Below are 22,379 nucleotides of genomic sequence, written 5' to 3' on the forward strand. Positions count from 1 at the left end.
TTTATGGTTTTATATTGCTATATTTCTACACTATTCTTGGTTGGTGCGACTGTAACGAAACCCAATTTCCCTCGGGATCAATAAAGTATGTCTGTTTGTTCAGGAGCTAATTCTCTGGTGATATTATTTCTGCACAGCCTTGCAACTTCCATGTGCTATACGTTCTGTCTAAAAGCTTAAACAGAAGATTAAAACCACATCCATAAATGTCAAGCTATACAACACAAAAAGTAGAATATTTATGCACTTTCTTTGCAAAGCATTCAGAAAAATAATTATGGTGTTTACACACTATGCACAAGTTTTTCTGGGCTATATTGTAGAAATAGTGTTGACAGATTTGCTCAATATATTCTGAATTAAAAAAAAAATAATAGGTATTACAAATACAAGACCATTGAATTTGCATTGATTTATTACTCAGCAAAATGGAGGATTTATTAGCCATTTGTTACCTGAAATTTAAATATAAGTAAAAGTCAACTAACTCAATACTTTAAACTGGAATCAAATCAAATTAGGTGCAGGGAAATATTGGTTTGCAAAACTGAACACAATGATATAGAGATCCTTTTTTCTGCTCGATAATATTTGAGTTGCAAAAATTGCACTGACATAACATCCTGCAAAAGTGTTTGCTTAAAATAAATGTAATTTCTAGAGTACCAGTAGCAAGTTAGTTCAGAATCACATTTATCCACTTTATCAACAGGGACTAATAATTAACCAAAGAAACCCCTGAACTATTACTTGTCCGAAAGTTTGTTTCTAATAATGACACAGCACTTCTACTGAGTCAAATATATGGTGCCAAAAACACAAGGACAATACATACCGAGGTTCTGATAGAACTTAATTTTTTTAAGTTTTCCAGTAGTCTTTGGCTCTGAAAAAGATAAATGTAATGGTTATTGCATTTATTTCTTTCCAATTTCACCAACAAATTTTGTTCCTTTATACATCAATGCCTTATTCAAACAACACTGTTTTAATCTTGGATGTTGATAAAATTATTTAAACACTTTAACTAGAGTGAGTCCAAACCAACTGGTATTAATAAAGGTACATTCTGAAGGCAGTACAGGATAAACTTCAGGAGTGTTTAGTAGAGCCAAAAAAAACCAAAATGGTTCTGTCTGAAATAGAAAGCATATTCCTTATTACACACAAATGCTCAACAAAATTCCTATCACAATATAATCATTTCTATCACAGTTTATCTACAAGAACAGAAGATAATTACATCAACGGATTTAAATATTTCCAACCCCTCTAGTCTGAATTCCAATGTGCTCCAAGGAAGAGGAAAATCCTCATACAGGAACGAAGTTTGTCAATCACTTATTTAAGTCTGTTTCTTTCTTTATTTAGATAAGTATACAGTGTGGAATAGGCCATACCGGCCCTTAGCCACACTGCCAGTAACCCACTGATTAAATGCTAGTCTAATTACAGGAAAATTAACTATGACCAACTAAACTGCTAACTAGTATGTCTTTGGACTGTGAGAGGAAACTGGAGCACTAGAGGAAACCCACATATTCATATAAGGATATACAAACTCCTTAAATTTGATATCAGAATTGAACTCCAGCACCTCAAAGATGAAGCAGCATTGTGCTAATTGCTAAGCTACTATGGTGCCCTACTTTATCTAATTTAGAGTTCCACAATTACCCTGTCCAACTTTTCTTCAACTGCAAAGAGCAAGTTTGTAATTTTCCTCACAATCACAGTACATGAAGTGCCATGGGCCAGCTCCATGATCCCTCTGCCTGGTCAAGGCCTATAAGCTTGCTTGAGATTCAGTGACAAAAAACTGAACAAAAATACTTGAGAATTTACCTGATCATTGTGCAATTTGGCTCAAGGTAGCGTAATGAGTAGCACTGTGCTATTACAGCTTGGGGCACTGGAGTTCAGAGTTCAATTCGAACATCAGACTAACCTTCAGTGGTTGGAAAGATTTTGGAATCTATTACTAAGAATGAGGTTTCGGGGTACTTGGAGGCACATGATAAAATAGGTCAAAGAGTATAGTTTTCTAAAGGGGAACCTTTGCTGACAAACCTATTGGAATTCTTTGAAGAAACAACAGGCAGGACAGACAAAGGAGAGTCATTGGATATTGTTTCAGACAGCCTTTAAGAAGGTGCTGCACATGAGGTTGCTTAACAAGAGCCCATGGCATTACAGGAAAGGTACAAGAATGAATGGAAGATTGACTGACTGGCAGGAGGCAAAAGAAGGAATACAGGGGGCTTTTTCTGGTTGGCTGCCACTGACAAGTGATGTGTTGTAGGGGTCAGTGTATAGCTTCTTTTTATATTATATCTCAATGATTTGGATGATGGAGTTTTATCCAAATGATGGCTTTTTGGCCAAGAAAGGACTAGAAGGGCCCATTCCACACTGTCTCTATCTCTCTCAAATAAATTTCCTATAATTAAGGGGATTATTTTGTTGACTAATAGTTTGCTTTGGTTGCTATTCCATTAACACATGCTTACATTAAAACTAATTGCTCATTATTCCAAAACATCTCCCAATTTCACCATTCACTAGTTCAAATTTCCATCTTTCCTTTTGATCTGCAACACCATCAAATTTTATCCATTTTCACTCAATTATATATATACTTCCAAATAAATTGTACTACTTTAGATTCTCTTCAGATTCAATTCCCTCCTTCCAAGATTGATATCAATGTTTAAACATTTTGCTTTGAGCTCTTGATTCCAAGGCAATATTTTAAATTACAAGAGTACAACTCCCATAACTGATATTTGAGGCTCCAAATATCACTCCTCACACCCATCCAGTATGGTTACATCTAGAAGGTGATTTAGAACTTCGAATGAGCCATACAGCTACTTTTAATTATTTCCTACGCAGTATTTGGTTAAAATGTCAGTGCAATACATCAAGAGTAAGTTACAATAAAGATGGTGAGATATTCTTCACTCCTCCACAAATACAAAGGAGTTAGAATTCCTAACAGAAAAGATGTGGTTTTAAAGGAATCATATTTCTGAAAAATGGAATGTGATTCTTTCATTTACCTCAATGAACAGCCAACTGTGCAAGCCATACCATGTAGCTGAATGATTGTTTACTAAAAAAGGAGTTTAGAAAGGATGCCTAAAACTGAGCCTGCTCTGTTCATATACTATTCCACTAGCTAGTATTGGTGTGGGGTCAACTATATTTTACATGGGGAATAAAGCAGCTAATCTTTCAGCTTTTTCCACTCTTTGGATAAACAGCACAGATAAAATCAATAGGAATAAATTAACAGAAAACAAAGGTAACACTTACCAACTGAGAAGCATACTTGATTCTGTCAACTATTCCATCATGTCCCAAGTATTGCAGAGAGAGCCAGAGAGGCAAAGCTCGAAGTTTCTCAACTGGTTGACTTGTGGTGAGGCCTGCAGCTAAAGACTAAAATAAAAAGTACAGGACATATTCCAGAATTCAAAAACTTTGAATAATCTTCTATATTTGGACTGTACTAGCTTCTTTTAGAAATTTCTACTTGTAATAACTTGGATTTTAAGTCAAAAACTATATGCAAATATTTATGACTATAAATATTAAGTTATACTTATTTCAGAATATGAATTAGATTCCATGCATAAATTCTTAACTCTCTCCCCCCCCCCCCCCACACACACATTGATCATGTAGCAATCACTCACCAGTGAGGGATCCTCATGTCTATATAATGTCACTGCAGGCACAGCAGGGAGACCCAACCAGGGTCCTAAAGTCAAGGTCATGCTGTCACATTTAGTTGCAGCCTACAAAAAGAGAGAGTCAAAACCGGCACTGAACACAGTCTAAAGCAATATTCAATTAATTTAAATAATAAACTCTAACAAAGCCATGTAAACAGGTAAAGTCATACACTGAGGACTCGCTTCGGAATTTAAAACAATACTTGGTCTCAAAGCTTTCTAAAAGTAATACACTATGTGCCTCACCCCCCCCCCCCCAAACTATCACCTGCTAGCTTCTACTACTTCCCTCCTTCCACATTCTGTCTTCTGCTCCCTTCCTTTCCAGACCTGATAAAGGGTCTCAGTCAGAAACATCAACTGTTCATTCTCCTCCATAGACCGCTGCCTGACTTGCTGAATTCCTCAAGCATTTTGTGTGAAATACACAGTATTTGCCTTCTGCATTGTTGTTTTGGAATGAATACTAGCATATATCAGAGTAATTGAAGTTCTAAGAGCCTTTAAAGATCATATGAATTGCAAAAATGCATTAACTTAGATGTACATCACAACTGAAAATGATACTAACCAGTATAGATGAAGAAACATAACCAAGTGTCAATGTGGCCAAATTAACACTGCAATACAAAAAAAAAATGATTTCAGCTATACACTCAAGATTAGTGAAAGCTTTTGGGGAGACTTGAGAAAGGCTAAGTGTTGTTTAATCAGTTCATTTTAAAATTTTTGATCAGATAACAGAAGGTGATGAAGCAGCTTGACTGATATACTGTTTGTGAATTTCCAAAAATAATTGTATAAGATACATTATACTTTTGCCAACAAAACAAACAAATTTAATAAAAGGGAGATTAACATGATAGGTAAAGAATTTTTTCAAACACAGAAAGCAAAGCCAAAGGGACACGTTTGTGGTAATGTTCCTTGGGTTAGTGCTGCGAGTCCATTTGAGTATTACAAAACTTTCAAAGAATGCTTGAGCCTGTAGGTATAGTAAGGAGGATAATGAAAAGGCTAGATTATGGTGAAAGATGTTGTTATACTTGCTAGACTGGAAATGTTGAGAAAATATTTGTTAGAGATATGGGGGGGGGGGGAGAAGGGAAATAAAGGGGCCTAGAGAAGGTAGAAAGAGAAAAACAGTTCCTATTGGTGAAAGGATCAGAAGCTAAAGCATGCAGATTTATAGTGGGTGGCAAAAAAAGTGTATGATTAAAAGTGGTAATATTCTGGAATGCAATGCCAGACAGCGTGACTGGAGGTGGATTCAATTGTGGCCTTCAAAAGAGTGTTGGATCAGTACTTGCAGAAATATTATATAAACAGGGTCAGAGAAGTAATGAGACTAACTTTTGGGCAGAGAAAATTACCATACAAACTTGTGAAAAGTTAAAAATGCTATTTAACCAGCCAGATTTGATTTTTTAAAAAATCACATACCAGAGGGTGACAAAGGCGATCAGAATGATGTGGTGACTTCCAAAAAACTTTATGGCTTCCTCCTGTGCCTTATTTTATTCTACAATCATATTAGTTACAAATGGCACTTAATAGAATACTATTATTCTATCTGCCTCTAGTGCAGATTAATATATTCTTCCCATTTGATACCATTGTGCCACATCAACTTGCTTAAGGAGAGTAAACCTCTAATCATTTAAGTAATTTCCCACCTGTATGTAGTAACAATATAGTATGTGTTTTCATGGAACAAGAACATTATTTAGTTAAGGAGTCACATTAAATTCAGCAGGGACTTTCCAGAAGTACTTATTCTTACCCTTCTACATGCAGCCACATCTTGTACTGACTGCAGAGCTCCTTCAATCGCAGGAGTTTATCTGTATGTCCTGCACCTGGTGTGCCTAAGATAAAGTTAAAAAAAAACTGCATTTTATTAAAAATAACAGTTCAAATAGATCTCCAATAGCTGTGCCTGCAGCGGATAACAGTGGAGGTTCTAACTTTAAAATAAGTACAAAACCTTTCTGTTTAATAGGCTTCTGTGTTAGTGGGAATAAATTGAAATAAAGGCTCTCTGTTTTTAACTTCTTGATCCTAGAGCCGATAATCATATCAGTGTTGCATATGCTGCCTACAGGATTCCAGCAGTGAATAAGCATCAACTAACACACTCACATGATGTCCAACATCATGTGCCAGTCGATCAATAATTCAGCATCCTTGAGGATGGAAGAGAAATTGCAGAGGTATACTGTGGCCAATGCACTACAGGCCTTAACCAAATACTATGTCATGGAGATGGCCTGCAAAGGAGCTCTTAAAGAGAGGGCATGAAAAGAAACATGGTCTAGTTTCTTTTCTAGCACAGCGTAAGATGACCAATTTAAGGAAAAACTGCTTCCAAGGGGTTTGTTAAACAAAATTAAAGGATCAGATAAAACTAACTATGAGGTGATTTCAAATCAAGGATGTAAATTTACAACAAGTGGTTTTGGGAAAGCCGGAGCCAAAGTAAACAAGCAACAGAAAGATACATGAATGAGCAAATTTTGAAGCATAAATAACATAGGAAATAGCTTTGGATGTGCTAACTCAGGTGTAAAGGTATGGAATGTACACCTGGAGATGACAAAAGGCATGCACAAATATTTCAGCAGCAAGCAACTCAAAGCAAGAATAATAATAGGTGAAAATATGGTGGAGTGGGTTGTAGAGTGGGTGAAAAAATGGAGATGTTATAGGCTCAAGCAGGTTGCCAGAATTGCAAACACTGGAACAAGGGCAAGCTATGTGGTTTGTGAAGACAAGGATATTGAAATTATACCTTCCCCCCACCCAAATGTGACTGAGACAGTATAGAAACAGTGGCAGTATAGAAAAGATGGCAGTGGAATAGTAAAGCTAAATGTCACTTAATACTTGTTTAAGCTAACCACATTTCAATAGATCATTTGAGAAGCAATTTATGTAAGGGGAAATGGGATGGAGGTAGTGCGAATTTTAGTGGGGACTGAGTTGATTTCATTTCTTCAGAAATAGATTTATAGAAAACTCCAGACTTTGAACGTAATGGTAGCATAGCATTTTTAAAGGACTAATATCTGTTGGCCTGGAACATCAGATTTTCTTTATCTTGGATATCTTAAGATAAGGTTGCAGAAAAAGATGGGTGCTGCAGGGATTAATTTTAGACCAAAAGCATCTGTGCACTCATGATTTAGACATATGAATAAAGAAGACATCATTCCCCCTTAATCCACGAATGCTGCACGGATAACTTCTGGAAGCACCGGTAATTAAGATGACAATCTTTTTTTTAAGCAAAGTGTGTTCTTATAGCATACCTGCATTGGCAGCAAGTAAAAGAGGAAACTTTCCACAATCAATATCATCTTTAATGAGCCTTTCCAGTAAGGCTACATCCTGTCAAAACAATGAATGATAAGTTACTAAGATAGTACAAATTGAGTTTCCATAACCATATCATACATAATAATGCTAGGGAAAAGGGTTTGGAATTTGCAATTCTGCTGCAGTCAGTACAAGTACATAATCTGCTTGGGCTCGGTGGTATTGTAATGGAATTACCCAAAACAGGTGAACAGTAAAAGTACAAATTCCCTTTCATTCTCCACTTCCCATTTATTACAAACTTACCATTTGATGCTGAGATCCAAACATAGTGTTACAAGGAACAGTACACATGCAAGAAATAGGGAGACCAAGCTGAAATACAAAGAGAAAAAGCATACAATTTAATTTTAAGACTACTGCAGTTCCCCATCTTCTCATAACTAAATATTAGCAATTTAGAAGGAATAATCTCAGGCCAGTTCATGTTAGCTATTGCTGTTTCATAAGTGCTGTCAAACTTAGAAGCTCAAGATTTATTGAGAGCTTGCAGCATTACAGTTAAAAAAGCCCAAGTTTCTGTATTTAGTTAAATATGTAAAATTTGTAGGAGTGTTATGGTTTTCAGGAATTAACCAGGTGGCAATAATTAGATTGATCTGAAGGATTTGCTTATCATTGTGCACAGCATAGATTGGAGATTAAGGGGGAAAACTAAACAGGGTTTTAAATTGGAAGAGTGGTCTGAGAGAGTATTGATACAGAAGGAACAGTAGAATTCATGTATTAAGTTGTTGTCCTGGGATTAACATAGTTACGTTTTTGTTTGTGAAGACACAATAAAGTGTGAGTTTTGATTAATTAAGAGCTGTGCAATAAGTTTCCTAACTTAGTTCCATTGATGAATGCTCAACGAACAAAAAAAATTGTAAAATGATACAGTTTTAAGAAGCTTATGCTCATGAAGCTGTATTGCTCAATTACCCACTAACCTTAAAATATTTTCCCCTTAATCTTAAAATGCAAGGTATTTTCTAAAAAAATGCAAAGTACTTTCTAAAAAAATTTTCTCTTGGCAGTAGTGCTTTTAATTACAAGTTTCAACCATATTTATTTTTTATTGCTTTTTATGATCAACTTTTGAATTAATTTATGGATGTCACTGCACTGGAGTCAATGCAGAGGAGATTTACCAGGAATTTGCACTAATGGGAGTATTTTAGCTATGAAGAAAAACCAGATAAGCCAGTTTTCTTTCCTTTGTCAAGTGGCAGGGCAAGGTAGACCTGGCTGAATTTTGAAAAAATAGGAGGGTAATGAGAATAGGTCTCACAAGTGCCTTACAGAGCCTCAACATCACATCCCTGCTCCTATATTCTATACCTCTAGAAATAAATGCCAACATTGCATTTGCCTTCTTCACCAACAAGCCAACCTGGAGATTATCCTTTAGGGTATCGTGCACAAGGGCTCACAAGTCCCTTTGCATCTCTGCATTTTGAAATCTCTCCCCATCTAAATAATAATCTGCTCGTTTATTTCTTCCACCAAAATGCATGACCGTACATTTTCCAACATCGAACTTCATTTGCCACTTATTTGCCCATTCCCCTAAACCATCTAAGTCTCTCTGCAGGCTCTCTGTTTCCACAACACTACCTGCTCCTCCACCTAGCTTTGTATCAAAAGCAAATTTAGCCACAAATCCATTAATCCCATAGTTCACATCATTGACATACATCGTAAAAAGCAGAGGTCCCAACACTGACCCCTGTGGAACTTCACTGGTAGCTGGCAGCCAGCCAGAATAGGATCCCTTTATTCCCACCTCTCTGTTTTCTGCTGATCAGCCAATGCTCCACCCATGCTAGTAGCTTCCCTATAATTCCATGGGCTCTTAACTTGCTAAGCAGCCTCATGTGTGGCACCTTGTCAAAGGCCTTCTGAAAATCCAAGTAGACCACATCTACTGCCAATGAAGAACCAATGAGTTATTAATAGTGTGTAAGAATGAAAGCAATTCTGTTCTTGCAATTTTCCAGTAAAACACTCCAAGTAGTTATTACCGATCTTACACTTGCACTGGGCATAGTGTTCCAGACACAAATGCAAAAATCAGAGCTGTTTGACCCAGTGAAGATAATCATGGACATTTGGTATCCTTGCCCACTTACTTGAATTATTGCTCAGTTAACTTATAACTTTTGTATTTTTTTCACACAAGTACGGAATTCCAATTTCATAACCATGATATTTCAAAAAGCAAAATTTTAAAATATGATTTCTGGAATAAAAAGTTTAAGCTTGCTTGTAATATTTTTATTTTTCATTTGATCACATGTCTATGCACCAGCCTTTACTTTATATGCAATAATTAAAATGTAAATTTTAGTTTTTGCTCTACTACCTGTGCAGACTTATCAATGAATCGGGCTGTTAATTGTCTATTTTCATCAGCTCAGTTCTTGGAAAGCATGGTTTTCCTACAAATACCTTTGTATCTTTGCTACCTTTGTTCAGTATTGTCACAATTATTTTGTTCTCTTCTGCTCTTAGTTTACTGAAAATAACAGAAAATTTTCAGAAACATAAATGCAAGTATATTTCCAAAAGCTGAACAGAAAGAATACACTGGATGGCATCCCTCAGATCTGACTATCTATTCCTGTCTAATCCTCTCAATACATAACAAATCAAAATTAATTAATTCCATTTAAATTGCCATCTAGCATGCAATGTAGTAACGTATTTTACCTGATTGCAGATATACTGGCCCAAACCCGTTCTACTTGCAGCACTGATATACAGTACAGGTAATTTCTTCTGCAAGACATTAAAACCTTCTGTTGCATAGTCCTCATAGTTTGAGTGAATGGCAAGTTTGCAGACTTTCAACACACCTTCTCGATCATCTTCATGATAATAGGCAGATCCATTTTCATACCTGAACAAATTAAATGTCTAAATTCATTATCATACATTTTAAATATAATGCTCAGCTATAAAACCTGGGATGAATTCACACCCAATGAGCAAGTTTAAACTATCCCTTCTCATAAAATTGAGAATACAGATGGCAAATCTGGAAACCACCTCAAGCTACAGCCTTGAATGAGACTTCAAAAGAATTCGAAATAAAATTACAGTTTTATTGAACAGAAGAAAAGCACGTGGCACACCATACCTATCTAGATTCTTTTTAAGATCTGCACAGTTAAATTGTAAATACCATCTCTTCCCTTGCAACTTCCCAAATTTGTCATGAGTACATGATCAGTTACTTTTTTTAAAAAAAATGGTCCAATCATATCTTGTTTTGATTAAATACTATTTTTGGTTTACCTTCCAGATCTTAACAGCCCTTAGTTTGAAATAATTGTAGTACTATCCTTGATCTATTATTTTCCACTTCCCCCTCCACTGTCCTTATACCCTCACCACCTTCTCTAACAATCCTGAATACCTTACTTACATTACTATATAAAATTTCCATTACAGATTTTTCAATCTTCTCTGCTGTTGCTTTTTGGTCCCTCCATCTACAAATTTAACTTCCCAGTTAACCTTTTCACAAGGATATGATTTCCAATTTGGCTTTGCACTCACTCTTCAATGTAATTTATGCTTTAACCAACTCTTTTTCTCACTTTTAAATGGAAAAGAGGCTTTACTAATTAACTATAAAATACCACAAAATCTAAGTATTATAAATATAATGACAGACAATACTACCTTAATATAGTGATGTAGGCCATATTAATGAATGCTAGTCTAATTCATCTGCGCTCTTGAAATTTTCTTCCTTCATACACTATGATCACCCTTGGCTTCTGTACCATTAGTTAGCATGAAATGACAAGTGGGATCTATTACAAGGCTGTAATATAATAAGTGTTTGGGTCCTGTACAGTATCACTAAATGATTTATCATTGTGAAAGTGTGAATGAGATCATCTGCTTTTGATGTTTCCAGGCTGACTCTGTAACAGACTACAGTCAAAACTGGAAAGAAGATGGCCACCAGATGTGATACATACTCTTAACAGTCATCCTACCAGAAAAACCAGAAACATTATTTACCTTTTTTTTAAAATATAGGAAGAGCTCATAAAACAAAATGAATCCGTTTATTCTGGCAAATGATATCTTGTACTATTTTGTACGGAAGACCAGATTTATATCAGCACATCTTAATACAACATTAAAATACAACAGAACTGTGTAATACCTAATGGTTAATGCATGTATTCCACGAGGGTTAGGTTTACAACTAAATCAAATTGAGAATTTTTTCTTTAAATTATCAAAGTGATGTTACAAGTGATGAATAGACCTGATGGAGAAACATGAACTATTACTGTTGTTATGCTGACCATGAGAAAGAAATGGAAAAACAAGCAAGAACATCGGCGACAGATGAGAGAGGGGGAAATTGCTGATTAACCGTATTGTGACTCCTTTTTGAATTATTTACTGTTTCGCTGCAAGGACAATCGTTTGCTCATAAACATTCCTCAGTGGCCTGAAGGAGTGGCCTTATTTGATGGACACAATCATTCAGGAGTGATGGATAGCTGAGTCCCCGTGAGTAGGGATAAAAGACAGGTCTGGAGAGATACCCTCCAGACATGCCAGTGGACACTGATTGAGTGTTGGAACCCACAAGAAAGGTGGGGGCTTCGAAGACCGAACCAGGAGATCGGTCAGTAAAGCTCACAGTGTTTCAGCAGGGCCAGTGGGGACTTGTGTGTGTGTCCACTCATGCCAGAGTGATGAGTCCACCACAGAAGAATGGTCTAGCTGAAGACCAGAGGGGTCATAGCTGAATGACCACCACAACACGACGGATTAAGAAAGCAAAGGAAGGTTTGGCTGCTGTAGCTGTTACCTCTCGCTCGCTCTCTCTCTCCAACGATTACAACACAACAACCATAACTACATCAGCACTCATGAACTGAACTGAACTTTATACTTTTCTATGACAATTCATTTAGACGTCGATAGAGCGTGTTTATTATTGCTTATTATTATTATTATTCCTACACTTTTAGGTTTATTACTGCTACCTTGTGTTATATGTATATTTGCATTATTGATAAGGTTTTGCTTATTTTTATTAATAAACACCTTTAGTATAGTACCACCAGACTCCAATGAATTCTTCTTTCTCTGCTGGTTAGACACCTAGTTACGGGGTACGTAACAGTGATAATACATTTGTTTTGCACTGTACTCAAATAAATTAATTCTTAGTTTTAATGTACATCAAATAAATCAATGGAAGAAAGTACACCATTTTATGAAATAATTTACCAATCTGAGAATTGTTTTTGTAATCTTTCCAAATAAGGCATGTAGGTATAAAATTAACTGCTTTGGAATATTTTGATTTCAATTAATTTAACATACAATTTGCTTTAAGTTGATTTTATAAATCTAGCTTAATACTTTAAATAAAATCTTTTAGAGCAAAAGAAAATCGTATAGAATTATATAGAGAAAAATTATATAGAGAAGTATATAGACAAAATTATAGAGAATTATATAAAGAAAATTATAGAGTCTGAACAATGTTGTTCCAGTAGAATACATGCAATTATGCTGATTTCACGATGGTAAAATGATATTTTTAAAATTTACAGTATAATTAACTGCAAGTAATTTTTAAAAATGACAGCTATCACCTTTTGGGAAAATGTTAAAATATAACATGCTATACCACATTGCTATTTAGTTATCTTAAATAAGTACAGTACATAATCGCTTGAGTTTTGCATTGCTAAGAACAGTTACCTGAAAAGTCTGCAGAGCCAGAGTGTAGCATCTGACAAAATCCTTGTGGTTAATTTTCGCAATCTTTCTTTGTCTAGCACAGAAATATAGGCTGCCAGACTATGTCCCAATAAGGAAATGTGACCTTGCTCACCAACATTCTGTAATCTGCTAAATAGAGATCTGTAGTTTAATAAAAGTCTCTTCCATTCAAAATATGTTAAAACAACACTCAAATAATTGATTAGTAACATCTAGACTACCAACACATTATTTTAAGTATGTCTCCAACATAAAAATATCAAATGTAATGGTCATGGGAATGTCATAGAGGGTTTTTGATTGGACATTTTCCTTTCCTTTAATCTTCCCCATTGAAGATGCCTTACAGGTAACATCAAGTGCTTGTGGCCCAGTGTTAAGTTACTCCACTGATCAGCAATTTGTGAATTTTTATGCATTTCACTCATTGCACTGTTCACTAGAAATTAATCACATCTCAATTGAAGACAGATCCTCTATATACCGGTTTTGGAAATATACTTCTTATTGGACTTGTAAAGAAGTTTTCTTTGGCTCAGCAGAGCCCTCTTGATATTTTTCAGAAATTTTCTTAAGATGTTCTCAAACACTGGACAGAATTTAAGGAAATACAAACTTGACTGAAATAGTTGTTTAATTGTACTACCTCATATCTTCATTTACATTTTAATGGTGTAATATCCTGCGAGACTGTATCTTCTTTTGTGCCCTGGCTAACCCTTCCACAAATGCATTTCTAGCATCCAAGTGCGTGCAAACAACTTGAATCCAAGAACTACGTGAAATAGGAGGCCATTCAGGTTCTTAAATCGCTCTCAATGCTATAATTTATTTTCTAATCCCACATTTCTCAGTATAATTAAAAATCCGCCAATGTCTACTGACATCCTCAGTGTGCAGTTGTTGGTGTTACACTCTGGAATACAAGCCCTCATTTGCTTGCCTTGGTCCCGATTGGCTACACCTTCAGTTGACCCTTGAATTCGACTGGCTTGCATTTCTTTGGCTCTTAGGAGATTGTAGATGGCACCTATTTGGAAATGTTTACGGAGTTATCAGAAGAAAACCACGCTTCAAAAAATTTTCATGCCTACTTCATTTTTGCCTGCACTAGAACCTCCATGGTGTCCCCGTTCAAGTGGTGTCACCACCATCCTAAACAATGGATTCTAATTAACTAGGACACATCAGGGCCAGTACACTTAAGCAGCTGCCCCAATTAGCCAAAGTTTCATGGAAATAGTTTAAAAAGGTATAAAAGACGCATTATCTAATCAACTGAGTAAAACAATTACATATTTAAATGAAATACAGAACAAATTAGAACACTATTAATACAGTACTATAAAGCTGTATTAGTTCCCAATATTTACCAAAGGAATTCAACCAGTGTATGCTGCAGTGTTTTTCCTCATTGACTGCAAACAAAAATCAGTACAGACACCTAGTGTGGAAAATGGACTGCCTTCATACAATGCTTTCAACGACTACATCCTCCAAATCTTCATTTTCGTTCTAACATTCAAGTGACTGTCGATACCTTCAAATTTTTTGTAGTTCCTAACTTACTACATAATCCTCACAAATCACATCATACACTCATATGGAATAGAAACTGTCTCCTTAGCTCAAGGTCATAATGTCAAAGTAATACAGCACGGAAAGAGGCCTACCAACAGGACCATTCTGACAAGAGTATCCTCGTTGCTAGTCCCAGCTGCCACATCTGGCCCTCCAAATATCTCTTAAATTTTGCAATTGTACCCATCTCAATCACTTCATCTGGCAGCTCATAGTAAGTACTTACTAGCTTTTGTGTAAAGTTATCTCTCAGATCTTTTTCATTCTCTCCTTTTTTATATCTATGCTCTTTAGTTTTGAACTTCCCAACCCCGAGACACTCTGAGAACCATCCACCTTACCCATATTCATTAATTTCATAAAATTCTGTGAGATCACCCCTCATTCTCCAACCTTTCAAATATCCAGTGTAGCCAGCCTCTCGCCATAACTTAGGCCCTTTAGTCATGGAAGCATCCTTGCAAATTGTTTCTGCACCTTCTCCAGTTTGACACTGTCTTTTCTAAAACCGGGTGAGCAAAGCTGTCCAAGGGAGGTTTCACCAACAACTTGTATGGTTACAACATAATGCCCATACTCCTAAAAGCAATGACCTGAATGAAGGCCAGCATGCCACATACCCAAATCACTTACTGGTGTACTTCCATGGCCACTTTCAGCAAATTGTGCAATTGTACTCCTTGGTTCCTCTCTTCCACAGCATCCAGCATTCAACCTACAGCACAATACTGGCCCTTCAGCCCACAAAGTTGTGCTGAACATGTCCCTACTTCAGAAAATACTAGGGTTAACAATAGCCCTCTATTTTTCTAAGTTCCATGTACCTATCCAAAAGTCTCTTAAAAGACCGTATCATATCCGCCTCCAACACCATTACCGGCAGCCCATTCCACGCACTCACCACTCTCTGCGTAAAAAACTCACCCCTGACATCTCCTCTATACCTACTCCCAAGCATCATAATCCTGTGCCCTCTTGTGGTAGCCATTTCAGCCCAGGGAAAAAGCCTCTGACTATTTACATGATCAATGCCTCTTATCATCTTATACACCTCTATCAGGTCACCTCTCATCCTCCGTCGCTCCAAAGAGAAAAGGCTGAGTTCACTCAACCTGTTTTCATAAGGCATGCTCCCCAATCCAGGCAACATCCTTGTAAATCTACTCTGCACCCTGTCTATGGTTTCCACATCCTTCCTGCAGTGAGGTGACCAGAACTGAGCACAGTACTCCAAGTGAGGGTCTGACCAGGGTCCTACATAGCTGCAACATTACCTCTCGGCTCTTAAATTCAGTTCCACAATTGATGAATGCCAATACACTGCATGCTTTCTTAACCACAGAGCCAATCAGCGCAACTGCTTTGAACATCTTATGGACTCGGACCCCAAGATCCCTCTGATCCTCCACACTGCCAAGAGTCTTACCATTATTATATTCTGCCATCATATTTGACCTACCAAAATAAACCACTTCACACTTATCTGGGTTGAACTCCATCTGCCACTTCTCAGCCCAGTTTTGCATCCAATAATGTCCCACTGTAACCTCTGACAGCCCTCCACACTATCCACAACACCCCCAACCTTTGTGTCATCAGTAAATTTACTAACCCATCCCTCCATTTACTCATCCAGGTCATTTATAAAAATCATGAAAAGTAAGGGTCCCAGAACGGATCCCTGAGGCACACCACTGGTCACTGACCTCCATGCAGAATATGACACGTCTACAACCACTCTTTGCCTTCTGTGGGCAAGCCATTTCTGGATCCACAAAGCAATATCCCCTTGGATCCCATACATCCTTACTTTCTCAATAAGCCTTGCATGGGGTACCCCATCGAATGCCTTGCTGAAATCCATATACACTACATCTACTGCTCTTCCTTCATCAGTGTGTTTAGTCACATCCTCAAAAAATTCAATCAGGCTCATAAGGCACAACCTGCCCTTTACAAAGCCATGCTGACTATTCCTAATCATATTATACTCTCCAAATGTTCATAAATCCTGCCTCTCAGGATCTTCTCCATCAACTTACTGAGGTAAGACTCACTGGTCTGTAATTTCCTGGGCTACCTCTACTCCCTTTCTTGTATAAGGGTACAACATCTGCAACCCTCCAGTCCCCATTGATGATGCAAAGATCATCGCCAGAGGCTCAGCGATCTCCTCCCTTGCCTCCCACAGTAGCCTGGAGTACATCTCATCCAGTCCCATCAACTTATCCAACTTGATGATTTCCAAAAGCTCCAGCACATCTTCTTTCTTAATATATACATCCACTGTCACACTTGATAGGACCTATTCTTTAATGTCTTATCCTCCTGCTCTTCACATACTTGTAGAATGCCTTGGGGTTTATTTAATCCTGCCTGTCAAGGCCTTCTCATGGCCCCTTCTGGCTCTCCTAATTTCCTTCTTAAGCTCCTTCCTGTTAGCCTTATAACCTTCTAGATTTCTAACATTACCTAGCTCTCTGAACCTTTCGTAAGCTTTTTTTTTCTTCTTGACTGGATTTATTACAGGCTTTGTCCACCACAGTTCCTGTACCCTACCATCATTTCCATCTTATTGGAACACACCTATGCAGAACTCCACACAAGTATCCCCTGAACATTTGCCACATTTCTTCCGTACCTTTCCCTGAGAACATCTGTTTCCAATTTAAGCTTCCAAGTTCCTGCCTGATAGCCTCATAAATCCCCTTAGTCCAATTAAACGCTTTTCTAACTTGTCTGTTCCTATTTCTCTCCAATGCTATTGTAAAGGAAATAGAATTATGAGCACCATCTCCAAAATGCTCTCCCACTGGGAGATCTGACACCTGACCAGGTTCATTTCCCAATATCAATTCAAGTACAGTCTCTCCTCTTGTAGGGTTATCTATATATTGCGTCAAGAAACCTTCCTGAATACACCAAACTCCACCCCATCTAAACCCCTTGCTCTAGGGAGATGCCAATTGATATTTGGGAAATTAAAATCTCCCACCACGACAACTCTGTTATTATTACTCCTTTCCAGGATCTGTTTCTCTATCTGTTCCACAATATCCCTGTTACTATTAGGTGGCCTATAAAAGACACCCAGTAGAGTTATTGACCCCTTCTTGTTCCTAACCTCCACCCACAAAGACTCCATAGACAATCCCTCCATGATGTCCACCTTTTCTGCAGCTGTAACACTATCTCTAAACAACAGTGCATCGCCCCCACCTCTTTTGCCTCCCTCCCTGTCCTTTCTGAAACAGCTAAAACTAGGTACTTGAAGTAACTATTCCTGACCCTGAGCCATCCAAGTCTCTGTAATGGCCACCACATCATCGCTCCAAGTACTGAACCACACTCTAAGCTCATCCACTTTGCTCACAATGCTCCTAGCATTAAAATAGACACATCTCAAACTGTTGGTCTGAGCATGTCCTTTCTCTATCACCTGCCTATCCTCCCTCACACACTGACTCCAAGCTTTCTCCATTTGTGAGCCAACCTCCTCTTCCCCAGTCTCTTCAGTTCCGTTTCCACCCCCCAACAATTCTAGTTTAAACTCTCCCCAGTAGCCTTAGCAAACCTTACCACCAGGATATTGTTCCCCCTGGGATTCAAATGCAACCTGTCCATTTTGTACAGGTCACACCTGCCCCAAAAGAAGTCCCAATGATCCAGAAATCTGAATCCCTGCCCCTGCTCCAATCCCTCAGCCACGTATTTATCCTCCACCTCATTTACTTCTATACTCACTATCACATGGCACAGACAGTAACCCCGAGATTACTACCTTTGCTGTCCTGCTTCTCAACTTCTTAACCCCCTGTAGTCTGTTTTCAGGACCTTTTCCCTTTTCCTACCCATGTCATTGGTACCAATATGTACCACAACCTCTGGCTCTTCTCCCTCCCACTGCAGGATACTGTGGACGTGAACGGAAACATCACGGATCCTGGCACCTGAGAGGCAAACTACCATCCGAGTTTCTTTCCTGCATCCACAGAATCGTCTGTCTGACCCCCTAACTACAGAGTCCCCCATCACTGCTGACTTTCTCTTCCTTTCCCTACCCTTCTGAGCCACAGGTCCGGTCTCTGTGTCAGAGGCATGGCCACTGTTGCTCCCCCCAGGTAGGCTGTCTTCTCCCCCCACCCAAAACAATACTCAAACAGGAATACTTATTGTTCAGGGGACAGCCAAAGGGGTACTCTCTAGCACCTGCTTCTTGCTCTTCCCTCTACAGACTGTTACCCACTTGTCTGTCTCTTGTGGCCCCGGTGCGACAACCTGCCTATAACTCCTTTCTATCATCTCCTTGCTCTCCCTGGCCAGACAAAGGTCATTGAGCTGCAACTCCAGTTCCCTAACACAGTCCCTTAAGAGCTGCAGCTCATCACACCGGGTGCAGATATGGCCGTCCGGGAGGCTGGAAGACTCCAGGGCTTCCTACATCTGGCACCGAGCACAGAACACCAACCTCATACACATACTTCCTTTCTGCAATTAACACAGGTAAACCTACCTTGCAAACACGAGGAAATTTGCAGATGCTGGAAATTCAAGCAACACACACAAAATGCTGGTGGAATGTTTCTTCCTATAGATGCTGCCTGGCCTGCTGCATTCCACCAGCATTTTGTTTGTAAACCTACCTTGCCCTGTTACCGCCTAAGCCCATTTGAGCTAAAGCCCTATCACTCAGCTACCCTCTCGCTCCACTGCCCACTGGATATGGTGGCCTTCTCTTTAAACTTTTCCTGCTCTACTGGCTGATATCACGCACCTGCGCAGTCTTGCCTCTCTTTACCCTGAGTAGTAAAATGCCTTCGCTCCAGAAATCCTTAGCCGTTCCACTTGCAGCCTTCTTGCTTCGAATCCTTTTGCAATCCTTCAGCATATTTCTCTAACTGATAAACAGCTCTTTGAAATTCATTGTCCCCCTAACTTAGTATCATTAGCAAACTTTCTAGTAATACTATGTGCAGTCAAACCCAAACCTTTTAAAGAAATAATGAATAACATAAGGCCCAACACCCACCCTTTGGGAATCCCACTAGTTACAGGCCTCCAGTCAAAAAATCGACCTTCAACCATCACCCTCTGCTTTCTATCATCAACCAAATTCTGAATCCCCCTCACTAGCTCCTCCTGAATACCATACGATAATCTTCCAAGTCAGCCTGCCATGCAGGACCTCCTCAAAGGCCTTACTAAAGTCCATTAAAACAACATTCATTTCCTTAGTTGCCTCTTTAAAGAACTCAGAAAGATTTGCCAGACATAACCTCCTACCATCTTGAAATTCTTTTTTACAGGTATTGCATTTACAAGAAAAAAAATACTACACAATTTTATGAAAAACTTTACACAAACAGACAAAGACTGACAAACATCAATGTGAAAAATCATGCTATTTCCAATCAGGTCTTTACTGATCTTGTCCTACAGAATTTCTCTCCAGTAACTTCCCTCAAAATGAATTTAGCCTTACAGGCCTCTAGTTCCCTGCTTCTCTTATTAAACAATGGAACAAGATTAGCCACCCTCTAAATCTTCAGGAACATTGCCAGTGGTTAACAACAAAGGAAACAACAAGGGCCTCCACTAATTCTTCCCTAGCCTCTCATCAGGGCAAACATCAAGCATCCATTATAATAATTCTGATATTAACCTCATTTTATTCTTCCCACACACTAGGAGCAACTTACAGTGGTGAATTTACAACTTCCATGTCTGAGGGATATAGGAGGAAAATGGAGCCTGCCTCCCACCCCTGAAGCAACCAATATGGGTCACAAGAGGAATATGCAAACTCCACATAGGCAGCACTGGAAATCAAATTTGAACCCAGACGACTGGACCTGTGAGACAGCAGCTCCACTACACTGCCACAAGTTGGGGTAAATGATGTGTTGCCATGCTGTATGATTCTATGATCAATTAAAATTTAAGTTGCTACCTATTGGCCTGGTAGTTGTTCCCACAAACTAGGGGCCTAGATAAACTGGTCAAATAAAATCACAACATTCATTCATCCCAATTTATTTTCTTCAAAAGATATTTAACTCAGAAAAGGCACTTTATGTCAAACACAGATGAAGCTCCAATTTCTTTAGATCTACTCTCTGTGACACTATGTAGTTAACTAAATAAGTTCTGGGATTTCTATAGATGCCTGCCTATACAGTTGGCCCTCCATATCTGCGAGTTCCGCATGTGCGAATTCAACCAACCACAAATCGAGAAAACCCAGAAGTGCTCTTCCAGCACTTGTTCCATCCTTCGATGGAACGAAGCCTCCGTGTCACCCAAGGGATAACAATATGCCTACAACCACTGCAAGGTTTGTTTGATGATGCAAAGAAAAAGAGGAGACAGCTTCCTATAACAATGTTTCTTACTAAAGCATCTGCAATTCTGAAGTCTCGATGTTCAATGCTTGCAGATCCTCAGTCCTCAACCTCCACAGTTCCTGACTTTAGTATTATTGAGCCTCCTCAAAGTGTCCTTATTCCCTAAACAAGACAGTGTAACAACTACTGTACAGGTATTACAAGTCTGTGTTATGAGTGAGAGGAACATGTACAGTTTTTTTGTCAATATTCCCTAAACAAGACAGTGTAACAACTACTTACATAGCATTCTCATTGTATTAGGTGTTATAAGTTCTGTAATCTAGAGATGATTAAAAGTTTAACTTGTTGTTTGATCATTGTTTGCCTTGAGTCTCGTTCATTCACTCCTGTTGTGAGCGAAAGGAACATGTACACTTTTTTCTTGTCAATATTCCCTAAATAGTACAGTATAACAACTATTTACATAGTATTTACATTGTATTAGGTATTATCAGTAATCTGGAGATGATTTGACGTGCACGGGAGTATGTGCATAGGTTATATGCAAATACTATGCTATTTTATACAAGGGACTTGAGCATCCGTGTTTTTTGGTATCTGCAGGGGATCCCAGAACCAATCCCTCACGGATAAGGAAAAAGTTGATATCTTTTGCTGAAAATGATTGTTTCATACACTCTGCCACTGAATAGCAATAGTTACAAATAACGTGCTGAACGAATCAAACTGCTCTCCATTTCCAAGCAGAAAACAATATCAAGTTTTATCTGCACAACTCAGACACATTAAAACATTGGTTTACTTTGCCCCTTGGAAACTATAATAGCTTACCGAATTGACTGTGATTCCTCCTCATCCTCTCCATGCATAAGGTTCTGTACTAGTTGAAGAATAGTTGACATGTCCTGTCCACTGTGAATAAAAAAAGTGTTCAAAATAAAACAAATATTATTTAATTAAAATCAATTTGTTGATTGAAATGGGAAGGCAGACTGTTTGTTTTCTCATTGGAAATGCCATTTTTGGAGGATGTGTTTTATTCTATGCAGTATTTAAGATTTCGTTTCCAATTCGCTATCATCTAAAATGTTACATTTTAAAATGTAGTTCACCTTTAAAAGTTAAAGAAAAGAGTTCCTCCCTGCGTAACAAATCTTCAATTAATGGACACCCTGTATATAGGAATACATTTGGGAGACAAGTGAGATTGATTTGCAGGATGCTGCGGAGCTACAGGCACCTTCTGCCAGATGGAAACAGGCACTTCCACATGCTTTCTTTCTCCACTTTCAACCCCATTCCCACTCCCTCCCAAACTACAACAGGGCTGGGAGTACCAAGCAAACCCACTTGCTCACTCAATCAGTAAGACCAGATGGCAACTATTCTTCCTGTGCCTGCTCACTGTCCCAACACATCTGTTTCTGTGATCACCTCCCACACACAAGTCATTGGTCATTTCTGACTTACGAACAGTTTAGATTATGAACAGTTCTCAGGAACAGAGCTCTGATGTAATCTGACGACTGTTTGTATTGTATCTACACATTTTGCAGTTGCACTTCTTAGTGAATCCATG

General features: G+C 38.3%; 1 protein-coding gene across 7 annotated transcripts in view; it reads right to left on the reverse strand.

The window, feature by feature from the left end:
- pdxdc1 (pyridoxal-dependent decarboxylase domain containing 1) overlaps window positions 1-22,379 on the reverse strand; it is an 88,882-nt gene that overhangs the window by 20,646 nt on the left and 45,857 nt on the right. For 6 of the 7 annotated variants that reach the window (XM_059979360.1, XM_059979358.1, XM_059979359.1 and 3 more), the window contains 10 exons: window positions 21,632-21,712; window positions 12,852-13,001; window positions 9,813-10,002; window positions 7,365-7,433; window positions 7,052-7,130; window positions 5,524-5,608; window positions 4,312-4,360; window positions 3,702-3,803; window positions 3,319-3,444; window positions 836-886 (listed from right to left, as the gene is read on the reverse strand). In XM_059979360.1, the coding sequence (XP_059835343.1) occupies window positions 836-886; window positions 3,319-3,444; window positions 3,702-3,803; window positions 4,312-4,360; window positions 5,524-5,608; window positions 7,052-7,130; window positions 7,365-7,433; window positions 9,813-10,002; window positions 12,852-13,001; window positions 21,632-21,712 (982 nt within the window). The remainder of the gene's footprint in view (window positions 1-835; window positions 887-3,318; window positions 3,445-3,701; window positions 3,804-4,311; window positions 4,361-5,523; window positions 5,609-7,051; window positions 7,131-7,364; window positions 7,434-9,812; window positions 10,003-12,851; window positions 13,002-21,631; window positions 21,713-22,379) is intronic. The other variant, XM_059979354.1, reaches the window with a different exon arrangement.

Source organism: Hypanus sabinus, chromosome 9 (genome assembly GCF_030144855.1).
Source record: "Hypanus sabinus isolate sHypSab1 chromosome 9, sHypSab1.hap1, whole genome shotgun sequence".
In the NCBI taxonomy this organism is placed as follows: domain Eukaryota; kingdom Metazoa; phylum Chordata; class Chondrichthyes; order Myliobatiformes; family Dasyatidae; genus Hypanus; species Hypanus sabinus.